Source organism: Ambystoma mexicanum, chromosome 2q (assembly GCF_040938575.1).
Source record: "Ambystoma mexicanum isolate Mex_15411 chromosome 2q, UKY_AmexF1_1, whole genome shotgun sequence".
NCBI classification, from domain to species: Eukaryota; Metazoa; Chordata; class Amphibia; order Caudata; family Ambystomatidae; genus Ambystoma; species Ambystoma mexicanum.
Genome location: NC_090924.1, coordinates 608,498,067 through 608,522,096, shown reverse-complemented (window position 1 = coordinate 608,522,096; position 24,030 = coordinate 608,498,067). Strand labels below are relative to the sequence as shown.

Sequence of the window (24,030 nt, the reverse complement as noted above, 5' to 3'; positions counted from 1 at the left end):
TGCACATTTGGATGCTCTGCTGTGCGTGCACCATCTCGGCACTAGCGCACTCCTCGTGCCACCCGGTTATAGCTTCCCTACTAACTTCCCTTGTTTATTGTTTTGTCCTTTCGTTGTTGGATTGTACAAACTCTTCAACTCCCCGGACCGATTGGTAAGAATTCTTGTGCTTATTCTTGGTTATTTGATCCATGGTTACTTTGGCTACATTCTTCTTCCTGTTTCTTTTAGAGAACCGAAGGGGCTGTCTTCTCCAATAGAGTAAAGGGATAGATGTCACGGGTATATTACCAATATACCCTTTAGTAATAGCGATCTCACATTTCTGGTCATTAACCTGTTCATCCTTTCTTTACAGCTGGGTTTGTGGCGGTGTGTGCTCCCCGCTCTTTTAGGTGATAGGTACCTTTGTCTATTTGGTGATCAGCAAAGGGGCACATCATAGAGAGGAGGTTCGGGTGTAGGCCTTAACCTGGGCTCTACTACAAGTCAGGACAAGAATCCAATCCGATTCCTGTAACACCCATCTTCTTGCCGGTGAGTGACAAAAAGAAGCCATCCGACTTAGTGTAAGAAATCAGGTTCAATAAGAAAATCAAAGGCCTTGATGAACGGGAACGTGTTCATCTGGAACAGTCTCCGGAAACATTGACGATTGAAAATGGCAGACGCAGGAAACTTGAGAAAAAAAAAGCGTGAAAGCCTCCAGTGGATTTAAAAGGCACTACATTAAATAATACTCGCTCATCAGCCTATAGTGGTTGCAACTGAGAACTACAGTAATAGTAATCACATAATTATAAGAACTTTAAAATATAGGGCATTTAAATACACATTACACGGTAGTGGCCGTGTAGCTATGGTTAAGTTGCTGTTTCCATAGGAAGAGCACTTTTTGGGCGGCGTATAACTCCGCTCCCCCTGAATCCTCACCAAACTTTGCAAAAAAAGTATATGGGCCACTCTGAATTTCTTTGCAAAGTTTGGTGAGGTTTGGTCCAGGGGGGGAACAGTTATAGGGGGGCCCCAAAACATCATTTTTTCCCATAGACATAATGGGAAGAAACTTTGCGCATGCCTACAGCCCAAACCGCTGGACGGATTTTCACCAAATTTGCAGCAGGAGCAGCGGCTCGGTCCCGAAAGCGTGATTTTGTTAATTTGGTGTAAATCCGTCCAGTAGTTTTTTTAAATGACCAAAACATAAAGCAAAAAAATTAGTGATATCTATGTCCGCACCGCAGACATACTTCCCTGTTCGCTCTGCGGACAAGATACCGATTGGCTAAGGGGCTGCCGTCATGACCGCGGACATGCAATGTCTCTGCCGATTGGCTGCAGTGAGACGAGTTCAGCGTCAGATTGTTTGGATGCGCCCGACATCTTGGATATGCCGACAGCGCAGCGGCCACCAGCGGCAACACGCTATTTCAAAAACTATTTTGCTGTGTCAGAGTGCTTGGGGAGGGTCAGACAGTAAGAGATGGGTGAAAAACTGTACTTGTTCAGGCGGTAGGTGTTAATAATATATTCCAAATGCCCGCCTTGTTTGGGATGTTTATAGTACAGAAAATGAGGGGTCTCATAAGGGTAGTATTTCAGTCCATGCTGTGCGCAGGCAACTTGAAACTGTTCTAAGGACACGCATGGTCTTAGCGAACATTGAAATTGAGTACATGCTGTAATTTAATTAGTTTTTCCCTACGAGTGTGCTATTCATTTATACGCCGCCATGGGTGTGACATGCTGCGGTGGTTGTGGCCAGGGCGTAGAGTCATGTGTGACTTGCTGCGGTGGTTGTGGCTAGGGTGTAGAGTCTTGGATGCATGGCCGTAGGCCGTAGGCTGAAGGCCATACTTCCAAGACTGTACGCCCTGGCCGCTACCACCGCAGCATGTCACAGCAATGGATACACCTGTAGTATTGCTTATCGATCAGATGGTTGTGGGGAGTGTGTAGAGTCTTGGGCACTGGAGGTATAAGTCACTGCACACCTATATATTGTAATATCTAGGGACATACAGCTAGGAGTGTAGACTCTGGCCACAACCACTGAAGCATACCACACTTAGATACACCCGTACTACCGCACATCACTCAGGTGGTTTTGGGGAGGGCCTGCAGTCTTGGATGCATGTTGGTTGTGGGCAGGTTTCCTGCCACCAAATTCATATGGTAAAGTGGAAGTTGGTGCTCAATGTACGGCGAGCAATGCCTGCGTCTGTGTTGTAATGTTTTCAGATTAATATTCAAGTCGGACTGGCGTCCTATGTTTTGAAATCTGAGGCGGCCACCTGGAGTCTTTGATGGGGATTTTCATATGTTGTTGCAAAGTGAGAATGTATGTGCCTTCTGAATGAAGGTCAGTTCATTTGCTTTTTTGGTTGCAAGCTCAGTAGGCCCACGCATTCAAGTGAATTCATAAGGGGCTATTGTTTTTTGACCTTGAGCCAAAGTGAAACTTTAAAAGCTACGCAAGGAATCAAAGTTTGAAAAAAAATACTATTTGATAAGGTTATAGTTTAAAAACGCTTGTAAGGAACATGAAATAGTTCACAAATATTCTTTGATGCGAACAGTTTGCTGTGTGACTTTGCCAAAAATAATGGAGGCTGTGAAGATGATGTAAGTTTAATGTTGACGACTGTACACTAATTGTGACAATGTAACTGAAGTATTATATTTTTGCGGAGTTGTAATTTTCCTCCAATAGCAGAGAGTGTACATTGTTCGCGTTTGCAAGCTAAGACTAGAGTCACTGCTGGTGAACGTTATTTCCTTTTCTTTGAAATGTTATGCTTGCCCACGTAGCTTTATGTATCAGTTGGCACGTTCTTTTGGTCTTGTGTAACATTACGACATGTAATTTTTTCTTGCTTGTCCATTCATGCTGCATCCATAACTGAATTACCATGTCACTGTGTAGTTGTCTTTTTTTTTAACCCTTACGGCGAGTGCTGTTTATCTGCGTTTGTAGGGTGTCATTATATGTCCCCATGGTGAACTCTAATACTTCTTTAAAATGTCATGTTTAGCCACTTATATTTGTGTAGTATTTTCCACAATCTTTGTGTCTGTTTTGGAAATTTTTCTAAAGGTTGGGTATTGACACAGATTTTCTCTTACGTTTTCCGCTTAGCCACATTTTTCCGTACTGTGCGTGCCACGGTTTTCAGATGCCGAGTGACGGCTTCTTTCCACGCCAGATGCAATTGCTGGTGACCGGGTGCCTGTCCATTATGATGTTATGGGATGACAGTACAGGGCCGCTCTGTCCCTCTGCTGAACTAGCAACAAGGAGCGACTTATTATCATTTATGGTGGTGTAAAGCAACGCCGTGTTGGAAATACCTGTGCAAAGAAATGGAGTGCTTCAACAGAAACGCATACTTTGCATATGCGAAATTAACTGCATGTGTCTCTCCATGAACATTTTCAATGTTGGCCCTTGGAGTCATTGCTACAAATTATTTGCAAATGCAATTAGTCCGTTCATCTCTGACAGTTGTTTGTTAAATAAAAGTACTTTCCATATTCTAAAATGTTACCGTTTTCTTTTAAAACCATGTGTATCATTTCGAAATGTAATGTACCACGTTATACGTCGCTGTATGTTTATTTACAAGTTCTGCGTCACGGTACATACTGTTTCTTTTTCCTTGCTGTCATGGAAAGTGAAGATGGACTATGTATGGAACAACCACCTTTCCTTTCGATGGTGGCCATCTTGAAAAAGTATTTTGTTTAACAGAAATCCCTTTTTTCCATAGCACACGCTAATGCTTTGCACATCTATACTATTATTGTCAAATCTTATTGCGTCTATGTCCTGTACTATGAAAGGTGGTTCTTAACGCACCATTTACTTTGTTAACGGGTGGCTTTCTTTTTTGGTAGGACAGCTAATAAGGCCATTTGTGAACGGAAATTAGGAAAGACATATCAAACAGTGATATGGGGAGTGGGTGGCCGGTGCCAAAATATTGTGCGTTTGTTATTTCTAAGGTTGGGGCAGTGTTTGTCATGCTCATTCATTACAGTAGTGCTATTGTTTCTTGGGGAGGGTGGATGGCCTTAGCTGATGTAATTTTCAGATAACTAAAACTTTTGCTGAAAGTATGCAATGTGCATTACATTGTTAATGGATAACGACCAATACGTGTTGGCGCTGTGCAAGGCACATGCTGCAGGTGGACGTTCCTATATCAATATGAAATCTGTTTCCACATTGTCCACGACACAAACATCTTACTGTTAAGTGTTTATGGATTCTGGGACACGTTACCTTGCTGTACACCAGCATATTGTCAAGTGGTATTCTCCACAAGGTGTTTAAATAAGTCAGGAACTGCTTTACATTATGGTTACGTGGCACGACTGTAAACCGATCATCTTTAGAAAAAAAACTTTGCAAGAGGGACGGTATGGTTAAGTTGCTCTGCTGAAAACCTGTGAAATTCAGCAAAATAAAACTTTGTTAAAGGGACGTTATAGTTAAGTTGCCCTGCCAAAAACCTGTGCATTTCACTAAAAAAACTTTCCAAACGTGCCATTATGGTTCAAAGTAAAACCGAAAACCCCCTGAAATTCGCCAGTTATGGTAGGCTAAGCGACCATAACTGCCCGCACCACTGTCCTCTGCTAACACTGACAACCAGGACATGAAAGATGGCATCACAAATGTCATTAATGACATCACTGATGACATCACATGTTATGGTAAACTAAGCAACGATAACTCGCGCCACCACCATGCACTGCATAGACTAACACCCAGGAAATCAAAGATGACATCACAAATGTCATTGATGACATCACATGTGCATTTCGTTTTCATGCACAGCCTCCACAAGGGATTGTCATTACAATATTGGCAGAAGCGTATCACAGATCATTGAAGACCATTCATATGCCAAAAAGTTCCTTAAGCGATGCATTGCAAAAAAATTCCATTGCATTACGAGTTCTTTCATTACATGAACGCGCTCATGAAGAAACGTAGGCATTGTCTGCAGCATGTGCTATCGAGGTGCAATATTCAAAATCTTCCCATGTTGGATACTAAATTGTTAAATGCTTCCATTACAGAAGTCTGCATTCTGTGAAACATAAATATCTGCAAATGCTTCCCTTACTGCATAATTGTACTATTACACACAAAACATAGAGACCACAATGCATACAAATAGAAGCATATACAGAGAACGTAAAGTAAGCAAAAAGAAACTGCAGTATTACCAGAAAGTGTTCATAACAGAACTAATTAACTTCATGCACAGAAAAGATTCTTGTGTTTCAGGATTCCTTCTTCTCCCATGCATATGTATCATATGATGTAACTGTACCCTAAGGAAAGTATTGTAAGACCATATGAGAAGGGTAAGGTCTCCAAATATAGTACTTTTTACTTTTTTAATTCCTGACTGACAGTGAAGAAAGCCACCTGGCTTAGATATGTCAGTGAACAAAAAAAGAGGGAGCTAGACATGTGATGTCATCAGTGATGTCATCAATGACATTTGTGATGCCATCTTTCATGTCCTGGGTGTTAGTGTTAGCAGAGGACAATGGTGCGGGCAGTTATGGTTGCTTAGCCTACCACAACTGGTGAATTTCAGGGGGTTTCGGTTTTACTTTGAACCATAATGGCACGTTTGAAAAGTTTTTTTTAGTGAAGTGCACAGGTTTTTGTTCGGGCAACTTAACCATAACGTCCCCTTAACAAAGTTTTTTTTTTAGTGAATATAAATATATATGATTACATACTCAATTACATTATTTTTCGATATTATAGTATTTCGTTGAATATTCACCACTGATTATTACATCTTTATTTTTTCTGGCACTATTATCACTGGTTAACTGTGAATCACCATTGGTATTTAACCAAGTGTTGCAGATGGACTTAGGGATTGTAGAGCATGATAGTGCAGTCCTCCAATATGTGCATGACATTTTGGTTTGTAGCATCATGGAAGAAGAGTGCAGGAGAGACTCTCTAAAACTGATGACAGTATTGGCAGAGAAAGGGTACAAAGTTGATAAGGAGAAAATGCAATCTTGCCAAGAAGAATTCCTATATATAAGCCAGCCAATATCAAAATAAGGGAGGAAGGTGACACCTGAAAGAGAATAAGCAATCATGAGGACATCTTGGCCAGGAACAGTGAAGGAATTGCAGCAATGTATAGACCTTTGCAATTAATGCAGGGTTTTTCACAACAGCACTTATGTCAGGCCCCTTTTAAAAGGACTTAAGGAAGAACATAAAGACAGTGGTGACATAACCTGGGCAAGCAAGGTGATAGATGCCTTTGACAAACTGAAGCTAGAAATCTGCACAGCCCCTATATTAGGAATCCCTGATTATAATGAATAATTCTTTTTATTTTCCCATTCAAATGGAGTAGTGATGACGGCTGTCCTCGCACAGAAAACTACCATCGACACAAACCATTCACATTCTACAGTGGGAAACTAGATCCAGTGATGAGAGGTCACTACCCATGCGAGAAAGCATTGTTGGCAACAGCCTTTGCAATTGAGAAGTCTGCCAGCATAACTATAGGCTGCACAGTTACATTATATGTTGAACATGCCATATTTACCCTCCTAGAAAATCCCAAAAGTGCTTTGACCACACAGAGAGCATCCGGTTATGAAGTGATTATATCAAACTCATTGATTAAAATTGTCAGGCGACGATTGGTAAATCCAGCCAGGCTTGTAGCTGAACCAGTGAACGAGGGAGATTATGTGCATGATTGCACTAAATACACTGAATATTATGACAAAATACCCTAGGTCAAGGTAAATGCCCTTGGAGGGGGGATAATTATTTTCCTTGAAAAGTCATCATCAATAGAACAGAGCACTGGCGAATGGTACAGTGGAACAGTAGTGGTGATGGTAGGAGAGAATGACAGCTTTGAGACACTGACAAGTGTGAGATTGCCGGCGCATTTCTCAGCAGAAGCAGCAGAATTGGTAGCACTGATTTTAGCGCTGGAAGCACATGAAGATGAGGCAGTAACGGTGTATTCCGACTCTGTTTACGTGACATCAACAGTACATGAAGGAATGCAATGGAAAAGGAGGGGCTTCCTGCGTGCTAACGGCACATGAGTGCAGCATGCACAATTATTAGACAGGCTCATAGACACCTTTCAACTCCCACCGGCCATCTCCATGGTGAAGTGTTTGCAGCACACACGAGAGGTGCAGATTTGATTTCTCACTTCAACAAGGCCACTGATTTAAAAGCAAAAAGAGCAGCATATTTTCCAGAATATCTGCACGCAAGATGAGAAAGGAAGGCTTTAATGCGCTACCCATTGTACAAATTACTGGATTACAGGGGAGGGTACCACTCAAAGAGCTGGAGTTATGGAAAGGAAGAGGGTGTTCATTGTCCCCCACAGATTCAATGTGGAGGCAGGACACCACCTTGAAACCTGTATTGTCCCATCCCTAGTGCAGCTTACAGTAGCGCTAGACCAATTACACTATCCAGCACACACATCAAGAGAGTGTCTTGCAGCTCTGATTTCAGAGGACTGGTTTGTTCCCAATTTGGCAGAACACGTTGATAACGTTGATATAAATTGTTTAACATGCCAGAAAATGTACGGCTGGGCATACTCTGCAGAAAGTGAGAGGAGCAATAGCCCGTCCTACTGGACCATTTCAGCACATGCATATTGTCTACGTGGATATGCTCCAAATTTGTAATGGCTACTGATATATGCTAGTTGTTGTATGGCCTTTTTTCTGATGGATCAAAGCCGGTCCATGCACACATCCAGTTGCCACATATGCTGTGAAATTCCTTATATGTGAGGTGTTTCCAATGTGGGGAGTGTGCGAAGTGCTCAGGTCTGACAATGGATCACATTTTACAAATTAGGTATTTGAGCACATCGCTATTCTTTTGGGCATAAGGCATAAATGCTCATCTGTTACCACCTACATGCAAACGGTCTTTGCAAGTACCTCAATGGTTTCCTAAAGCAGCACATTTCCAAACTAAAAGAGACCTTGAAAAAAGGTTGGCTACTTTGCCTTCCTCCTTTAGCCCTTGTTTGCATTATGCAATCAGCCCATCACATGACTCCTCATGAGCTGGTGACGGCACACCAAATGCACACGCGCCTTGCTCCCACTTAAGCTCAAACTGATGCAGAGAATGCTGCTGCTGTGTTAGGGAACAAAACGCATGATTATTTGGCAGCTATGACGGAATATCTTAAATGTATGTCTCAACAGGTACAGACGTGGCAGGAGGGTTCGACGAAGATTGATGAAGCACATGAACAAATTGATCCACACTTTTTGTTGAGACCATTAGCCTTATTTCCAAGGGACAAGATATTGTGCTGGAACTTTACACAGAAGTGGCACAACCCACCCTTCGAGGGACTGTTCGTAGTGGAGGCTGTCGCTCACTCTGCAGTCCAAGGAAGGCACACCTGGATCCATCTTGGCAACATAAAACTCTACAGAGCAGAGACCCCCCCCCTGTACACCAACAATGTGTATAACAATGAAGAAGACATGAGAAGACCCCAAACAAGGTCAATGACGAGGCCAATCAGTAGCAAGGAGAATAAAGGAACATATAAGCATTCCATAAATACAGGAACAGTTAGTCCAACCTCTTTAAAGAGGACATCTCAAAATAACATGTGACACTTTTAAAGTACGGGAGAACATCTAATGTTCCCATAGCCTATGCTAGGTTAAAGATTTAAACTCTGATTGAAAAACATATTTACTTCTTTCACTTGCAGTAGTGCATACCCCTGCAGTGGCATAATCATCACGGACATTGCCCACACGTGGTGGTCCGGCCCGGGGTGTGGCGTGCCCTGTGCTTTGTTAAGGAGCTTAGGGGGGCCCACAGCATGGCTTGCAGGGGAGCTGCCAACATTTTGTGCTACGCCATTGGGCACCACTAGGGGTAGTGGGCAGTGCGCGCCTTGAAGTCTGACAGTAAGTCCCTGGATGAGAAGCAACTTGTGGGTGTTTTCACTTTTAAATAACTGTGCGGTGCTATGAATGTATGTGTGCAGCAATGATATTACATTAAATGCTGTTTTTCCTTAACGGTCCTCTGGCACCCAGTATTAAGCTTAGATAATAAAAACTATTGGGGGTCTTAGGTATATTGAAAGAAACATTCACAGGTATTATACTCCAACAAAATATAACATTATCAGGTGCACTCCCCTCTGTGCATGCAAACCAGTCCAATACGTCTCGTCTATTGTAGTGGTAGCTGAATCATATGTACATTTATAACCAGATAATTTTGTTGATACTAAATCCTGGTGAATGATTTAATTTTCAGGCCTTGTGCAGCATTTTTCTCCCCAGGTCAGTGCTTTTTTGGCTTGTTTAACACAGCAACACCATAGATAACACGTGCTTCTGTGTCCATTGATCTATAGATGTTTCATACACTAGCTGTAGCCTGCATTACAGGTTTCGGTTACCCTGTTAAGAAATACTGTATTATGTATGTTTTACATATAAACCCTACATCGAATCTGGACAATGGAATTCCCCAAATGTGCAATCGTGGACAAATCATGCCTCCCTGTGCATTGGTTCTTATATTCAGCTGAAATGAAAGTACCTGGAAACACGGGTGCTAGATGTAGCTATAACATCTGAAAGTCATTTGCCATCACTTCGTGTGATGCCACTTGGGGCATGGTCAAATTACATCACGTCCTGTGATGTCATCAGGGAGTCAAGGGTCATGTGATGTCACTTCCACTACTACTGGCATTTTGGTGAAATGACGTCCATGATCCTAACCATAGCACTCCAGAGAAAAGAGCAAAAAGAAGTGTGAAAGACGACTCAATGCACCTGACCAAATATATTGATGATTCAGCCGGATTATGGTAGCGCTCTCCTCAATGGACTCTCCAAAAACACCCTTGCCGCCCCCCCAAAAGCCATACACAACACTGCAGTGAGACTGTTCCACCACCTATTCAAATACTCTCACATCACCATAGCTCTCGTCCAGCTGCTGTGACTCACTGTACCTCAGAGAATTGCCATTAAAGGACTCTGCATTGTGTTCAAAGCCATTCACTTAAAGCCCCATCTTACCTGCATGGCAAACTGAAACCCATCACCCACATAAACACCAGAAAAGCAGCCAGAAACTGCTACACATTTCACTCTTCAAACTAGCATGCACACAAAAGCACACATTTACCCAATGGGCAAACCACTTTACATTTGTCCTGCACCCTCCATCACCACTCTCCATTTTCCCACCCCTAATTCAGTCCCTCCATCTCCCCTGCTATCATCTGTCCATTTTAATCTTCCTATGCTATCCTGAAAACATGTTGTAACTTCTGCTTCACTTCCAACCTCTTGCAATGTTCTACCTTGGAAGGCACTTCAGGAACCTCTGGGCAGGGCCAGTGCTGAACACAAATTCAAATACAAAAACATATGTGAACTGCACTATTAGTGGAAAGAGTGTTGTCTGGTTGACACTCGAGAACCACACTCAACTTTGGGAGCCTCTGAGTTTCCCCTGCTGAGGTAAGGTAGAAGATGAGGTGGGTATTGATGGTCAACAGATACCTCCTCCAGTTAAATTACCCCTATAACTGTCACTTCTGAGCATCATGCATTCCAACGGTTTCCTTCTACATCAGTGAATTTATTGGAATGGAATTTACTTTGAAAAATGGGTGTCATTATTTATTATTTATTTTTGTTGGTATTCATTTGAATGTCTCGATACTTAGGGAATTAGAATTTCTGGTTGTGTTGCAAGAGTCCTAAAATTCAAAAAAGGAGCTGCAGAATGACACTCCCTTTTTGCAACAGGGATTGTTTGACTGAGTTATTTTGCAATTATGGTCCTCGCATGCAAACAAAGATGAACAAATGTTGAATGAGGATCTCGTTCAGATTACTCTGAACCCAGACAAACCTCTTCTATGCAACCCACAGTACCCCATTTATAAATAAGTGGAAGAGGGAATAAAACCTGTCATTTAGTAATTGTTTAAGCAAGGAATTGTTGTTCCTACCTGTAGCCTTTGTAATACTCATATTTTATCTGTGAAGAAACCTGGGAAAGGAAAACATAAATTGCAAGACATCTTGGCTGTTAATGCAGCAGTTCTGCCTTCCTTTCCTGTCCTTCCTAATCTTGCAAAAAACAATAGGGATTTGCCCTGTTCACATAGGTGGCTGGGGTAAGCTATAATAATGTATTTACGAAATAATCCCCACTGTGTTCGATTATTCAAGATTGAAGAAAAAGAAACATTATTTCAATATTTGCGTGTGTCTGTGAGGCGATCACGCTGGGTTACACCATAACAAGAAGATACTGAACATTAAATTACTAAAAAGTAAACAAAAAGTAATAATGAATATGAAAACATTTGAAATCAATGTTTGGACACATTTTATATTATATACAATATTAGTCAGTGGTTTATTCTCTCACTGCTGCAGATTTTGGAACAAATACAATATTTAGACATGAAAGTTAGTTTATAAAATTTGTAAAAAAAATATTCAAAGAAGAAGACAACAGAAGTCGAGTTAGTGCATTAAACTAAAATCAAACTGAGAAAACATAAATTCAAGCACACTTTCAAAGGCATAAGTGTCGAAAACTGTGTGCAAATAGACAGTTGTACAGTTGTATTAAACATACATATCAACATGGGTAAAGAATACAATCAATTCTAAATTAAAGAAAAGTTCATATATTAAAAAACAACACTCAATGAGTTACACCTGAGTTATTCAGAATAAATAGAAGTCTATTTCATGTAGCATAAGTAATGTGGCACAGTCCTTCGATGGTATACATCATGTCTTTAGGGACAATTGTGTAGTCAGAGAGTATGTATCATCCCTTTGTAGGTTGGTGTCATAAGTACACTCTGAAGTTCTGTAAGAGAGTATGTGTCATCCCTATGTAGGTTGGTGTCATAGCTCCACTCTGAAGTTTGCCTGTATCCACTCTGGGGTCTGCCAACCTGGAAGAGCTTATCACGACTTGGTTTGAGGAATCCAAAGGTGTTTCAGCGGTATCCTGCCACAGGTTTCGGCAGATGACAAGTCATCAATAAAATGCCTTCCTCAGAACAGATGAAGACACCCTAGGGGGAAGCAGACAACGGAAGACAATTACCTAATGTGGGTGACTACCTGAGCGGTGCACCCTATAGAGTTTCTGCTACCTATTTCATGAACATTCCCAGGACATACTCACCCTTTACTGGGCATGAGGGAAAGATTCCTATATCACATCTCCAAGTGGTGTGGACGGCATCTTCTGATTATAGCCATCCCTTTTAAATGAAATTTCTGAAAGAAAATGAGGGAGAATGTCCTACCAGGCTTTTCTCCTAATGAGCTAAAGTACTATGTGTCTTAAAGTGACCAGACAATCTCCACGTTACATGTATGGAAAAAAAGATATACCATTTTATTGAAAGAGCAGAAATACCTTGTATTTCAATGTGTCTGTTGCAGAGTGATTTTGTGCGTGGCAGTAGCACATCAAGTATTTCATAATTCTGCTAGGTATGGCGGTTTGGTTCCCGCTCTGTGTAGCTTTAAGGAGAGAAACAGAGGTGAGACAGGACAGATGTGTTAATCCATGTCTCTAACGATATTTTATATTGTGTGCTGGCGGGTGAGCGTGTGTAAGCTTACCTGTTTAACAAGCTTGAGCGCAATGCGGATTCGGACGTCGCTGGCTATGTCTCTTAAGGAAAGAACAGGAATGTTGGTGAGGCCGTCGTTATGACAACCTAGTAAGCGTTGTTGATTGTGGGATGTCTTAACCCACATTTGCTCTGCCATGCGGCATCACTGTGTTCTGATGGTGCCAGAAACATCCAAATGGCCGCAAAACCCTTGTATACGCCAGAACCTCTGGAAATCGCGCTTTGCAAAGCACAAAAAGATGGCTGCCCAGTCTGCCATGCATGTTGTCAGTGGTGGAACAGAGATCTCACTTCTGAAATATGTCACTGGGCTCCACAACAATTGAAAATGGAGTACAGAAGGAAAAGGCAGTGCGTTGCTAACTGAAACCCCAAAATCTTGCTGTAAATCACTTTTTCTGTGTTGCTGAAACTGCAGAATGTTGGTACAAAACACCCTCAAACATCCAAAATTCTTGGTACAAGAAACCATTGTGAATTTACAATGTCCTGAAAAGCTGAAAGCATCAAGGGATTTCCACAGCAAAAGTGGCTTTGTGGATCGGTCAAAATCTCAGCGCAGTACCCTCGGCCGCCTGAATGACAGTTGTAACCCATCTTGTAATTGTTTTGATTCCATGGTTTAAAATCTTGAAGAAGTATTTAGCTGTGATTTGATCTCACAAGTTTGTTGTGTGCTAAGGGAAAATTCAACAGAATTAACATTTAAATTTAAGCCTGGCTAAAGCTACCACACTGGAATAACAGCTTTCCTCACAGAGGCAAGGCCTCCCCCTCCAGCTCCCTCCACCAGGAAATCACACCTAAATGATAATTATAGGGTGGGGGAAGAACCTGGTCTGCACTGGGGTAGGAACAATGAACAGCTACAAAGCAGGAAAGGCTAGGTGTGAAGACCGTCATAAAATGGCCTCTGCCAAGAGAACAGGGAGGAGACTTCTCCTGAGCTGAAGGGAGACAAAAAGAGGCAGAGACAAACAGCCATCTGTGGCTGGACATTCACAAAGAACATTTTGTTTAAAAACATATAACTTGCCACTCAAAATGGTCAAAAACACAAAAATAACAGAATTGTAAATCTAATTTTTGGCTGCACATTTCAAGAGGCAGCAAAATCGTGTCACATAATTTGGAGGGAAACGGCAGAAAATGTGATTTTGCACCATATGTATTTCTGCTAGAAGTATGAACCTTTATGCACTTATGCCCATGTTATACACACACACTTGTAGAAATGTGCTGATAAATGGGACATTGTGTTCCTGATGAAAAGGGTGAAATTCTGGGAAAAGCAGACACAAGATCCCACAGCTATGGGGTTTGGAGGAGTAGCTGCTGTACAAAATATTTAATCTATATATGTGGTTGTTATAGAGGTTGCACATGTATAAATATGTATTGTGTCAAAAGTAGATTTTGTGTTTAAGAGGCTAGGGGTGGACTCTAAGCCTCATAAACCCACACCATAAAGGTGACATCCTGTTTTTCTCCTCCTATCAAGGCAGAGAGGAGATTCTGACCATTCCCTGTCAAGGGGGCGAGCTTAGGATAAACCAGCACACACACCCCCTTTGTGATAGGATAAATAGAGACTTCAGAGGGCAGAAAAACACACAGACATATTCACCCACTATCCGAATGCTGGCAGAGCACCCTGCTGCATAACTTTCCATTTTCCTTGCTCCAGACTCCAGAAACTTTGCAAAGCAGAATCCATTGCATAGCTGAACCACTTTCAGCTAGGCCTCAATTTCCAGAACCAGAACCAACCCCACAGACCTAAGGGGAACTAAAATACAGTCGGGCTGCGCTGTACTGCTTGCCTGCTGAAATAATTATCATCAGAACCAAAAAGGGCAGATCCAATCCAGTCCTGTGCCATGCTGTGACCAGAGTGCATTGCAGATCAGATCCCGTCGTGTGCCGTGCAGTGTCCAGAGCGCATTGACGCTGCCCAAATCCGATGTGCCCAGCAGTCTGTCCTGACCAGAATCCCTGACCTGAATCCCTGACCAGAATCCCTGACCAGAATCCTGACGGTTCTGTTTGAAACATATCTAGTGAGTATCTATAGATAGAACTGTGTCACTAGAATATGTACCTTGCTTAGTTCAATCCCTATCTTAAGTCCATGCTATCTTGCCTTCAGAACCTGAATTGTTAGAAATATGTTTGAATTGCCTGAACTCTCTATCCAATCTCTCCTATCTTCCTCCTGTGCTAGTTTTGTTAAAACTATCTCGGCACTGATCTTTTTTCATCTGAAGAAGGCGGGACCACTGCAGGCAGTGGCCCTGATCAAGTGGCTGTGTTCCTGTGTGGTACTCGTTGTCTTCATAGTTATCCTCTAGTGTAAGAAATCCTTTTTGTCATTTTAAAAGCACATTCCAGTTGTTCATTCTTGCGCCTATCTCAAAAAAACAACCTCCACTAAAATGGCCTTAACTTCCTCAGTTATTGTGCTAGAAACTAAATTTCAACTTCTGCTTGTAGCTACCATCCACAGCTATAAATCACATCCCACATCCCAAATCCTTACAGTTATCCTGTTATCACGATTATCGCACAGTGAAAGGTTTGCCGCAAATTTCGTTTTAGGGGGATTCTTACACGTGTAAAACAGCTTATGATTGCTCCCGACCTTAATTTTAAGATTTCAACTTGTTTCTTGGTATCGAATCATTGCTAGTGTTTGTGTGCAATGTGCAACCATCCAAAGTGGCTCCCATAAGAATTATAACCATTTCAGCAATTTAAACTATATTTAGTCTTTTTGCCCAATCCATTTTCAAAATAATTATTGGGGGGTTGAGGGGTGTGCAGGGGGAACTAGTAACCACAGTGCCATTTGATCTGCACACACACACACACACAAAAGTATCATTTCTGTGCTGAATTATTTTGCTCACTATTACTCCTTGTGTATTAAAGAGATTATTCTGTGTTACATCGCCTCATTGGTGATTATTGTATACCCATTAAAACATAGTGTGATACATTGTAAATACATAAATAAATATGTTTACTTTGCAAACCAGCCTGATTCCTGGTTCAGTGTGACCGGGGGGGTTCCAGGAGAGGGGCGTGATATGAGTGGTACATCGTACAGAATAAAGAACTTTTAGACAAAAATAAATAAGGATTTCAGTTGTGCATTACACGCTAGACATTCACTTGGGTGTGTCCGGATGGAAATCACTTACAGCTTGGGGGCTCATCACGAGATCCTGAATTAGACATACCACTTGTGAAAGTCTAACACAGCGTGCTAACTGACGGGGTACATACACCTTGTTGGGCTACCATACTGTGCTACAGTGTAAAAACACCCTTCAATAGAAATAGTCAAAGGAGTTGGGCCTGTTTTGCAAAGTAAAAGTAACCCTGAGATAAGTCAAAATGAAATTAATATTTCCGGAATGGCGACGCCAGTGGAAATGAATATGGCAAAAGAACACCTTCTGCACAAATTGTTTGTCTGTGGTGAATGGGATGAGCAGGATGAGAATGTTTGGCTGCAGGAAATCAAACAACAAGCCACTGCCACAGAATGAGATACATGGCAGGACCAAGGTCCATTACACCAGGCACTTAGTGAACTGTATATGGCCCTAAGGGTAAAAGAAGAGCAATGTAAAATTGCCAAAATAGCGGCGTACCTGTACCTCCACATTGGAGAAATACAGAAAAATATGCCGAAAACCTGGACCTGGCAAAAAGGCAAGTAAAATCCCTAGAGAAGTCCCAAACTGATCTGGACTTTGCAGAGCAAAGGCTACAAAAGAGCCAAGAATCAGAGAGTGAAACCAGACAGTACCTGACAAAAGTAAATTAAGATCTGGATCTCCTGCCGCAAGGGAAGGTAGAGCAAGACACCGAATTACTGACACTGCAAAAAGAGTGTCAAGAAAGGTTGGATTCTCTACTACACAGCCAACAAAAGCTGGAACAGCAATTAAATTATAATAGGGCCTGCGCAGGGCAGATAATCGCCCTGGAAAATCAGATTGATGAAATAAAGGAGGAAAATAATAAATTAATTGTGAACGAGCTCCACACTCAAACAGTTTGATGAGGAGTGCCAGAAATGATGTGCCATTAGAAAACAAAGGGACGACCTGGCTGTACAGGGCGGTACTTTAATTCAGGAAAGGGACGCCTTAGGCCAGGAAGTCAATGAGGCTCTCTGTGAAATAAATGACATGGTCCATACACAGATAGCTATGCAGGAACAACTGATAGAGACCAGTAAGGCCTTAATAGAAGAACAAAAGGGTCAGATTCTTGCATGCCATCTGGGAGTAGGGGCTGAGAGAGAGGAGGTCAGATGGGAGAGTGAAACCCCTGAGCATAACCTCAGGAACCCTGGCACCAGAGACTTTAATCTCTTAAATTCCATGGACTCTGCCACCCCTACGTCCACTGGCTCACATGAACCAAGGGCCACGGGGGTAGTAGACTTCAACCCAATGGGGAATATGGGGATAATGGGTCAGCGCCTCCCAGAAATGGATGTGCGGGCATCTATGTACAGGTTCCCAAGTGCTAGGGCCATCTTCTCTGAACAGGGAGACTCCAGTGAGGGGAGAATCAGAGAAATGGATCCTCAAAAATATAACTCATCAAGAGATCAGGCAGTGAAATTTGGTGGGAAATTCCATGAGAGTAGGTCCACCAAGAGCATAATAAAAACCTCTTCCCAGCTAGGACAGTGGGGGGGGGGGTACTCAACCAATCCGGGGAGCAAGGAAGAGTCAGAAGACTTTTGTGAGCGCCACAGGACCCAAGGAACTAGGTCCCCACATTCTGCCAGCCATTCCCAAGCTCGCAGAATCCAGGAGAGTCTAGACGACCTGACAGCCACCTCCTGTAGCAGGGCCTCTGAGTCAGAGGATGAGTGGACCAGGGTGACAAGAACTAAAAAGGCTTACAAAGGTAAGAGGGCTTTACTCAAGGATCCCCTGAAACAAATAAAAGCTATTAGGAGGGTCATCACGCCCTACCACAAAAATGCCAAATATTTGGTTTGGGAGCACCTTGAATTATTTGAGCAGATGATGGAAACTTTCCATCTGAAGGACAGCCAAAGCTGTATTGAGTATATAAAGTGGACATTTTCTCCTGAGTACTCCAGCTTCTTTGCGGGGCTGGAGGATCAGAATCATTCCAGATGGTCCACCTATAGGGCAGCCATCCTGAAACACTTTTCCATTCATAGGAACCCTCAAGAGGCTTGCAAGGCAGCCTACAACTTACAATGTGGGGAAGACCAGGCCCCACAAGAATTTGTTCAGGAATTGAAAAACACCTTTGAGCAGACCACTAGAAGGGTGCGCACTGACACTAAGGAATTTGTGAACACCTTCTTTCATGCTCTCCCTAAGTATATTATGACCCAGCTAGTGAGGGACTTTCATGGGAAAAGATCACTAGACTGGGTCGTTGAACAAGCCACGCTCATCTATAAAGTACAGAAGCCGCTGGAAAGCAAAAATCTTAACAAGAGCCCCAAACCAACCAACCAACACCCCTGCTGCTGCTAAGGTGGTGGAGGTGAAGGTTGCCCCCATTTTAGATCTGGAGATGGGGGGCTTAAGAACCTTCCAGCGCAGAATCCAACCAACCCCAAACCCAGAAGGCCCTCGGGCCAATCCCAAACGGGGAGCGAGGGAGGTAATCCCACAAATCAGACCCCTAAATCCCCTGATTACATCAGCCCATGCTACAAGGGAAATAGACCCATCCTGGGCTATGTGTGGACTCCTCCAGCCCAAGGGGGGATCCAACCAGACAGCAGGAAACCCAGGAACTTCCCTCCTCGCTGTCATGATCTCTGCTTCCAAAAGATCAGGACTTGCCCGACTCCCTTGGAAGCAGACCCATAACCCCGGTTCCGAGTGCCAGCCAGTCCCAATTGGGACCTTTTGGACCCTGTCCTGGCGCCAGTGGCACCAGGCTCATAAAGATGCCCAGTCCCAGCGCTGGAAGCGCTGGGCTCATAATGCTTGGGTGGACTTACCTGCAGCAGACCATGCTGCTTACTTACCTGCCAGTTGAACCCCTGATCCTCTTCTGTTTGGGACTACTTTTCCTGTTGGGTGGGGCAGGAGCCACTCCCTAGGTTCAGAACACTGGAACTCTTCTGGAAAGCAGGAACTCTTTTCTTACCTAGGCGTGGCTGTGGAAGGAGACACCTAAGCACTACAGGAGGCTATTTAAACCACACCCGATGGATGAATCTTGCTTTGCGTTATTCTGCATTCTCTGCAGCAGAACGCTCATCGTGTCTTCTGCTTCTGATCCTGGGCCTAAGAGAACAAAGGCTTACCATCCTGGAATCCAGTCTTCAGCAGCACCTGTAAAGACAAAGAAAGAACAGGTTAGCACTACGGTCTTCAGTGGCAGCGCATCTCTTACCTGGTCCATCGGCTGTCACCAACGCCTCGCGCTGCATTCCGGCATCTGAAAGACAAAGGCTTACCTATTCTTCGCATGCTCCGGAGGTCTTCGCACTGCATTCCGGCATCTGAAAGACAAAAGCTTACCAGCTCTTCGCACGCTCCGGAGGCCTTCGCCGCTGCATCCCGCATCTGAAAGACAAAAGAAGGTGCGTTTAAAGACATTGGGCAACTTTATTACTCACGTGCCATTACTCCTTCCCACGCCGAATCCAGTGGGTATTCCAGCACCCTTCAGCTTCTCTAAAGCTCCGAACTTGTACCTGCAAGATAAAAAGGGACAGTTAGTGCGCATCGTGAAGCAGGCTACAAGCGCTTACTTACGTGCTTCCAGGCGCTTCTATTCCTCACGCGGGTTCGATCCTCAACTCTCATCAGCCCGCCATCCGCCATCGCCGGAACCCTGAAAAACAAGAGATATCATTACAAAAAACTTTTAAGACATTTGAAGTGCCCAGAACTTACCGTTCGTGCAGTTAACGACGGACAGCAGTCCTCTGAGGTCAAGAGGCCTGCACCCTTATCCAGTGAAGAAACTGGTTACGGCACCCTGCCCCGAGGCAGATGGAGAGCTCGGCGTTCACTTACCTAAGGTGAGGGTGTTAACCTTTGGGGTTCTACAGGAGAAGAGAAAGGGAAGAGGAGAGAGGCACCCAATAACCCCAGTTCATTAATCCCATATTTTCTATCTACAGACATCTTACTCTTCGAGTCAGACATACAGTGCACAGAGGTCCAGCCCAAAGAGCCAACCGTGTGTTACACATCACCTTTGAAGATACAGCATTCACCCAGTCAAGACCGGCGCCTCTGCGGGAATCAGGTGAGCGTTACAGAACGCAAAGCCTATCGCAAAACTCCCACCCAGGCGCTATGGAAACCTCGGATACCGACCAGCTAGCCCAGTTACTTGGGGAACTAAGAGCAGAAGTGCATGCAGCCCGTCAGGAAACGAATGCTCTAAGAAGGGAACTGATTATTTCCAAGGAGCGAACAGACGATCTCGCTAGACAATTGCTACAGTAACAAGCCGGACAAACTCCGTTACCCGCATCAGGGGCAAATCTTCCTTCAACATCCTCTACGAACCCAGTGCAGATCAACCTACCTGGGAATGTACCTCTGGCTCCGCCCGAACGATTTTCTGGTGACCCAAAGAGGTTTGCAGTATTTATTAATCAGTGCGGTTGCACTTCTTATGCCGGCCAGCAGCCTTTCCAACTGATCAAGCTAAGGTAGCTTTTGTGCTTTCGTACCTTAGTGGCAATGCGGCAGACTGGTCGATCCCTCTAGTTAATCAAGATGATCCGGTTCTCCATGATTTTCAAGCTTTTCAGCTCAGTATGGAAAAACTGTTTGCAAGACATTCACAGGGGCAGGCCTTGGACAATGAGCTCCTTTCATTGCGACAGGGTAATCAAGACCTTTTGGCTTATATTGCGTCTTTCAACAGACTGATAGTGGAAACTCGATGGCCTCAGGACAAAAGGATTACGCTGTTTTATAGAGGTCTACGTGGAGAGCTCAAAGATGTGTTAGCCCAAGTAGTGAATCCCCCGCAAGACTGTTCGGACTATATTGACTTAGTCGTTCAAATTGACCACAGACTGCAGAACAGGAAGGCCGATTGTTCCAAGTTTGATGCTCGAGTATTTTCCAAACTACCAACTCCTACCAAAGGAGTAGACTCCGGGGAACCCATGCAAATAGGGGGCCTGAAAGGACCACTAACACAAAAGGAGCGGGAAAGGAGAAAACAGCTGCAATTATGCCTCTATTGCGGAAACTCAGGGCACTTTCTTCGAGACTGTCCGGTGAAACCAGCCAAGAAGGCAGTAAGAGCTGCAGTTACCAGGGTCACAAACTGTGAGCAGGGAAACAACCTCGCCCGACAAGAATAGAGGTCCTCTTGCCGAGCGTTAAAACCAGTTCCGTGACCTCGCATTTCGTGATACCTGTGGTCCTCATTAGCACTGAACATCCGGATCGATTACATGCGATTGAAGCTTACGTCGACAGCGGTGCCATCGGCAATTATGTGGATCATGAAATGGTTTTGAGGATGAATCTGACTCTTTGTCCAAAGGCTGTAAAGGACGTCATTACTACGGTGGATGGTACGGAGATAGCCTCCGGACCAGTAACGCATACCACCCAAGAAGTGACGCTAGTAAGTCAAGATGGACACCATGAGAAGATCGTGTTCGATGTGATCAAGGCCCCTCAGTTCCAGATTATTCTAGGAATTCCTTGGTTAGAGAAGCACAATCCTCAGATCGATTGGCGAGCAAGAACGGTTCAGTTTCCAGAATGTGTCTCTACTTGTCACCCTCGACCTGGTGTTGCACTGGCAGCAATTTCCTCGGAGGCTCCCCAGTTACCTCCTGAATACCTAGAATTCCAAGATGTTTTCCGGAAGGATCAGGCTAACTCTCTACCTCCTCATAGGTCTTATGACTGCCAGATAGACCTGATACCTGGATCTACTCCTCCTTGTAGTAGAATTTATGCCCTCACCGAGCCTGAGAATCTTCACCTCCGACAATACCTGGATCAATACCTAGCGAATGGGTTTATTCGTCCTTCCAAGTCCCCTGCTTCCTCAGCTTTGTTCTTCGTTCCAAAAAAAGAAGGGGACCTTAGAACTTGTATAGATTATCGCGCCCTGAACCAGATCACCGTTAAGAATAGATATCCGTTACCTTTGATCCCTGAACTCCTGGACCAAGTCAGAAAAGCATGCATATATACAAAGCTGGATCTTAGAGGAGCCTACCACTTGGTACGAGTAAAAGAGGGCGATGAATGGAAGACGGCCTTCCGCACCAAGTATGGGCTATTTGAATATCAGGTCATGCCCTTCGGACTTTGCAATGCCCCGGCCGCCTTTCAATATTTTATGAACGATGTCCTCAGAGAGCTCATAGATGTGTGTGTTGTTGTTTACATTGACAACATCCTCGTTTATTCTTCATCGGAAACTGAACATCGGAAACACGTGAAAATGGTCCTCGAGAGATTGCGTCAACACAAACTTTTCGCTAAGTTGGAAAAATGTGTTTTCAACGTGACTGAAGCTGAATTCTTGGGATTCATATTATCACCTAGCGGAGTGCGTATGGATTCAAAGAAGGTCGATGCAATTCTCAAATGGCCATCGCCATCCTCCGTAAAAGGTGTTCAAAGCATGTTAGGCTTCGCTAACTTTTACCGCAGGTTTATCCCCGAATTCTCTCGAATAGTCCAGCCCATCACCGCCTTGTTAAAGAAAAACAAACGTTTTGAATGGTCTACCGAGGCGGAACAAGCTTTCCAGAATTTGAAGACTAGATTTATCTCTGCACCGATCTTAAAACATCCTCGCCCAGAACTCCCCTACATCGTTGAAACTGATGCTTCGAGCCTTGCCATGGGGGCAGTTCTATCACAAAAGGATCCAGTAACCAATCAGTTGCATCCCGTGGCATTTTGGTCCCGCAAATTCTCGCCTCCTGAAATCAATTACACTATTACTGATAAGGAACTTCTAGCTATCAAGTCCGCCTTTAAGGCTTGGCGGCATTATCTTCTGGGGGCCCGACACACCGTTACTGTGATTACAGATCACCGAAACCTACAATATTTGAAAACCGCAAAAGTTCAATCCTCTAGGCAACTCCGTTGGGCACTATTCTTTGCCGAGTTTGACTTCATAATTACCTATCGACCTGGTACAAAAAACGGTAAAGCTGATGCCCTTTCTCGGATGGGAGTGGAAGAACATTTGATCAATCCTAAACCTGTACCTATCATTCCCGAACAAAGAATTCTGGGTGTAATCGCCACACAATCCATAGAGGAAGTTAAGGATAAAGCCAGGCTACTGGTAACTCCAGCAGACATACAGAATTGGCATCTGCAGGGAAAGGACTTTACGGTGAAGGACAACCTATTATATTTCCAAGAACGGTTATACCTGCCCAGCACAGATTTACAGAAAAAGGTAATCTCCTGTTATCACGATTCTTTAATGGAAGGACATCCCGGTATGACCAAGACCTCGGAAAAGATCAAGCGCTACTTCTGGTGGCCGTCTTGGAAAAAATATATCAGAGACTTTATAATGTCCTGTGGAGTATGCGCCCAAAACAAGAGTCAAAAGGAAAAACCAGCCGGCCTCTTACGCCCTATTGACATCCCGCCTCGCCCTTGGCATACGCTTTCTATGGACTTCATCACCGATCTACCTCCATGCTCCGGATACAATACGATCCTAGTAATCGTGGACCTATTCTCCAAGATGGCGCATTTCATTCCACTCAAAGGCTTACCAACAGCGGCAACTCTGGCCCGAGAATTTCTCGAAAACATCGTCCGACTGCACGCCTTGAGTTCTAATTTCGGATCGAGGTAGTCAATTTATTTCTCGAAGTTGCTGTCGGTCGGCTCAAATTGATGTGAGACTTTCGACAAGCCACCACCCTCAAACCGACGGACAAACCGAGAGGACCAATCAAACTCTGGAACAGTATTTGCACTGCATGCTACAACAAACTGAAAAAACTTGGAAAGATATCCTTTGGATAGCCGAATACGCCTACAATAACTCTGTCCACTCGGGAACTGGGAAGACCCCGTTTTTTCTTTTATACGGTAGTCACCCTCGAACCTCGGAGTTGGATCCACTCCAAGATCTTGGAACACCAGCAGTAGACCACCTGCATTCTACAATCACCCAAGCCTTTAAGGAAGCCGTTTCTCACCTTCAAAGGGCTAAAGAACAATACAAGAAAGGAGCAGACCAACATCGGAAGGAAGCCCCCCAATATCAAGTAGGAGATCAAGTCTGGTTATCCACCAAA

At 43.8% G+C, this 24,030-nt stretch overlaps 1 protein-coding gene across 1 annotated transcript in view; it reads right to left on the bottom strand.

Moving 5' to 3' along the window:
- LOC138568785 (presequence protease, mitochondrial-like) overlaps positions 1 to 24,030 on the bottom strand; it is a 161,222-nt gene that overhangs the window by 10,981 nt on the left and 126,211 nt on the right. Inside the window, exon 6 of the mRNA XM_069646561.1 lies at positions 12,718 to 12,769. Within this exon, the coding sequence (XP_069502662.1) occupies positions 12,718 to 12,769 (52 nt within the window). The remainder of the gene's footprint in view (positions 1 to 12,717; positions 12,770 to 24,030) is intronic.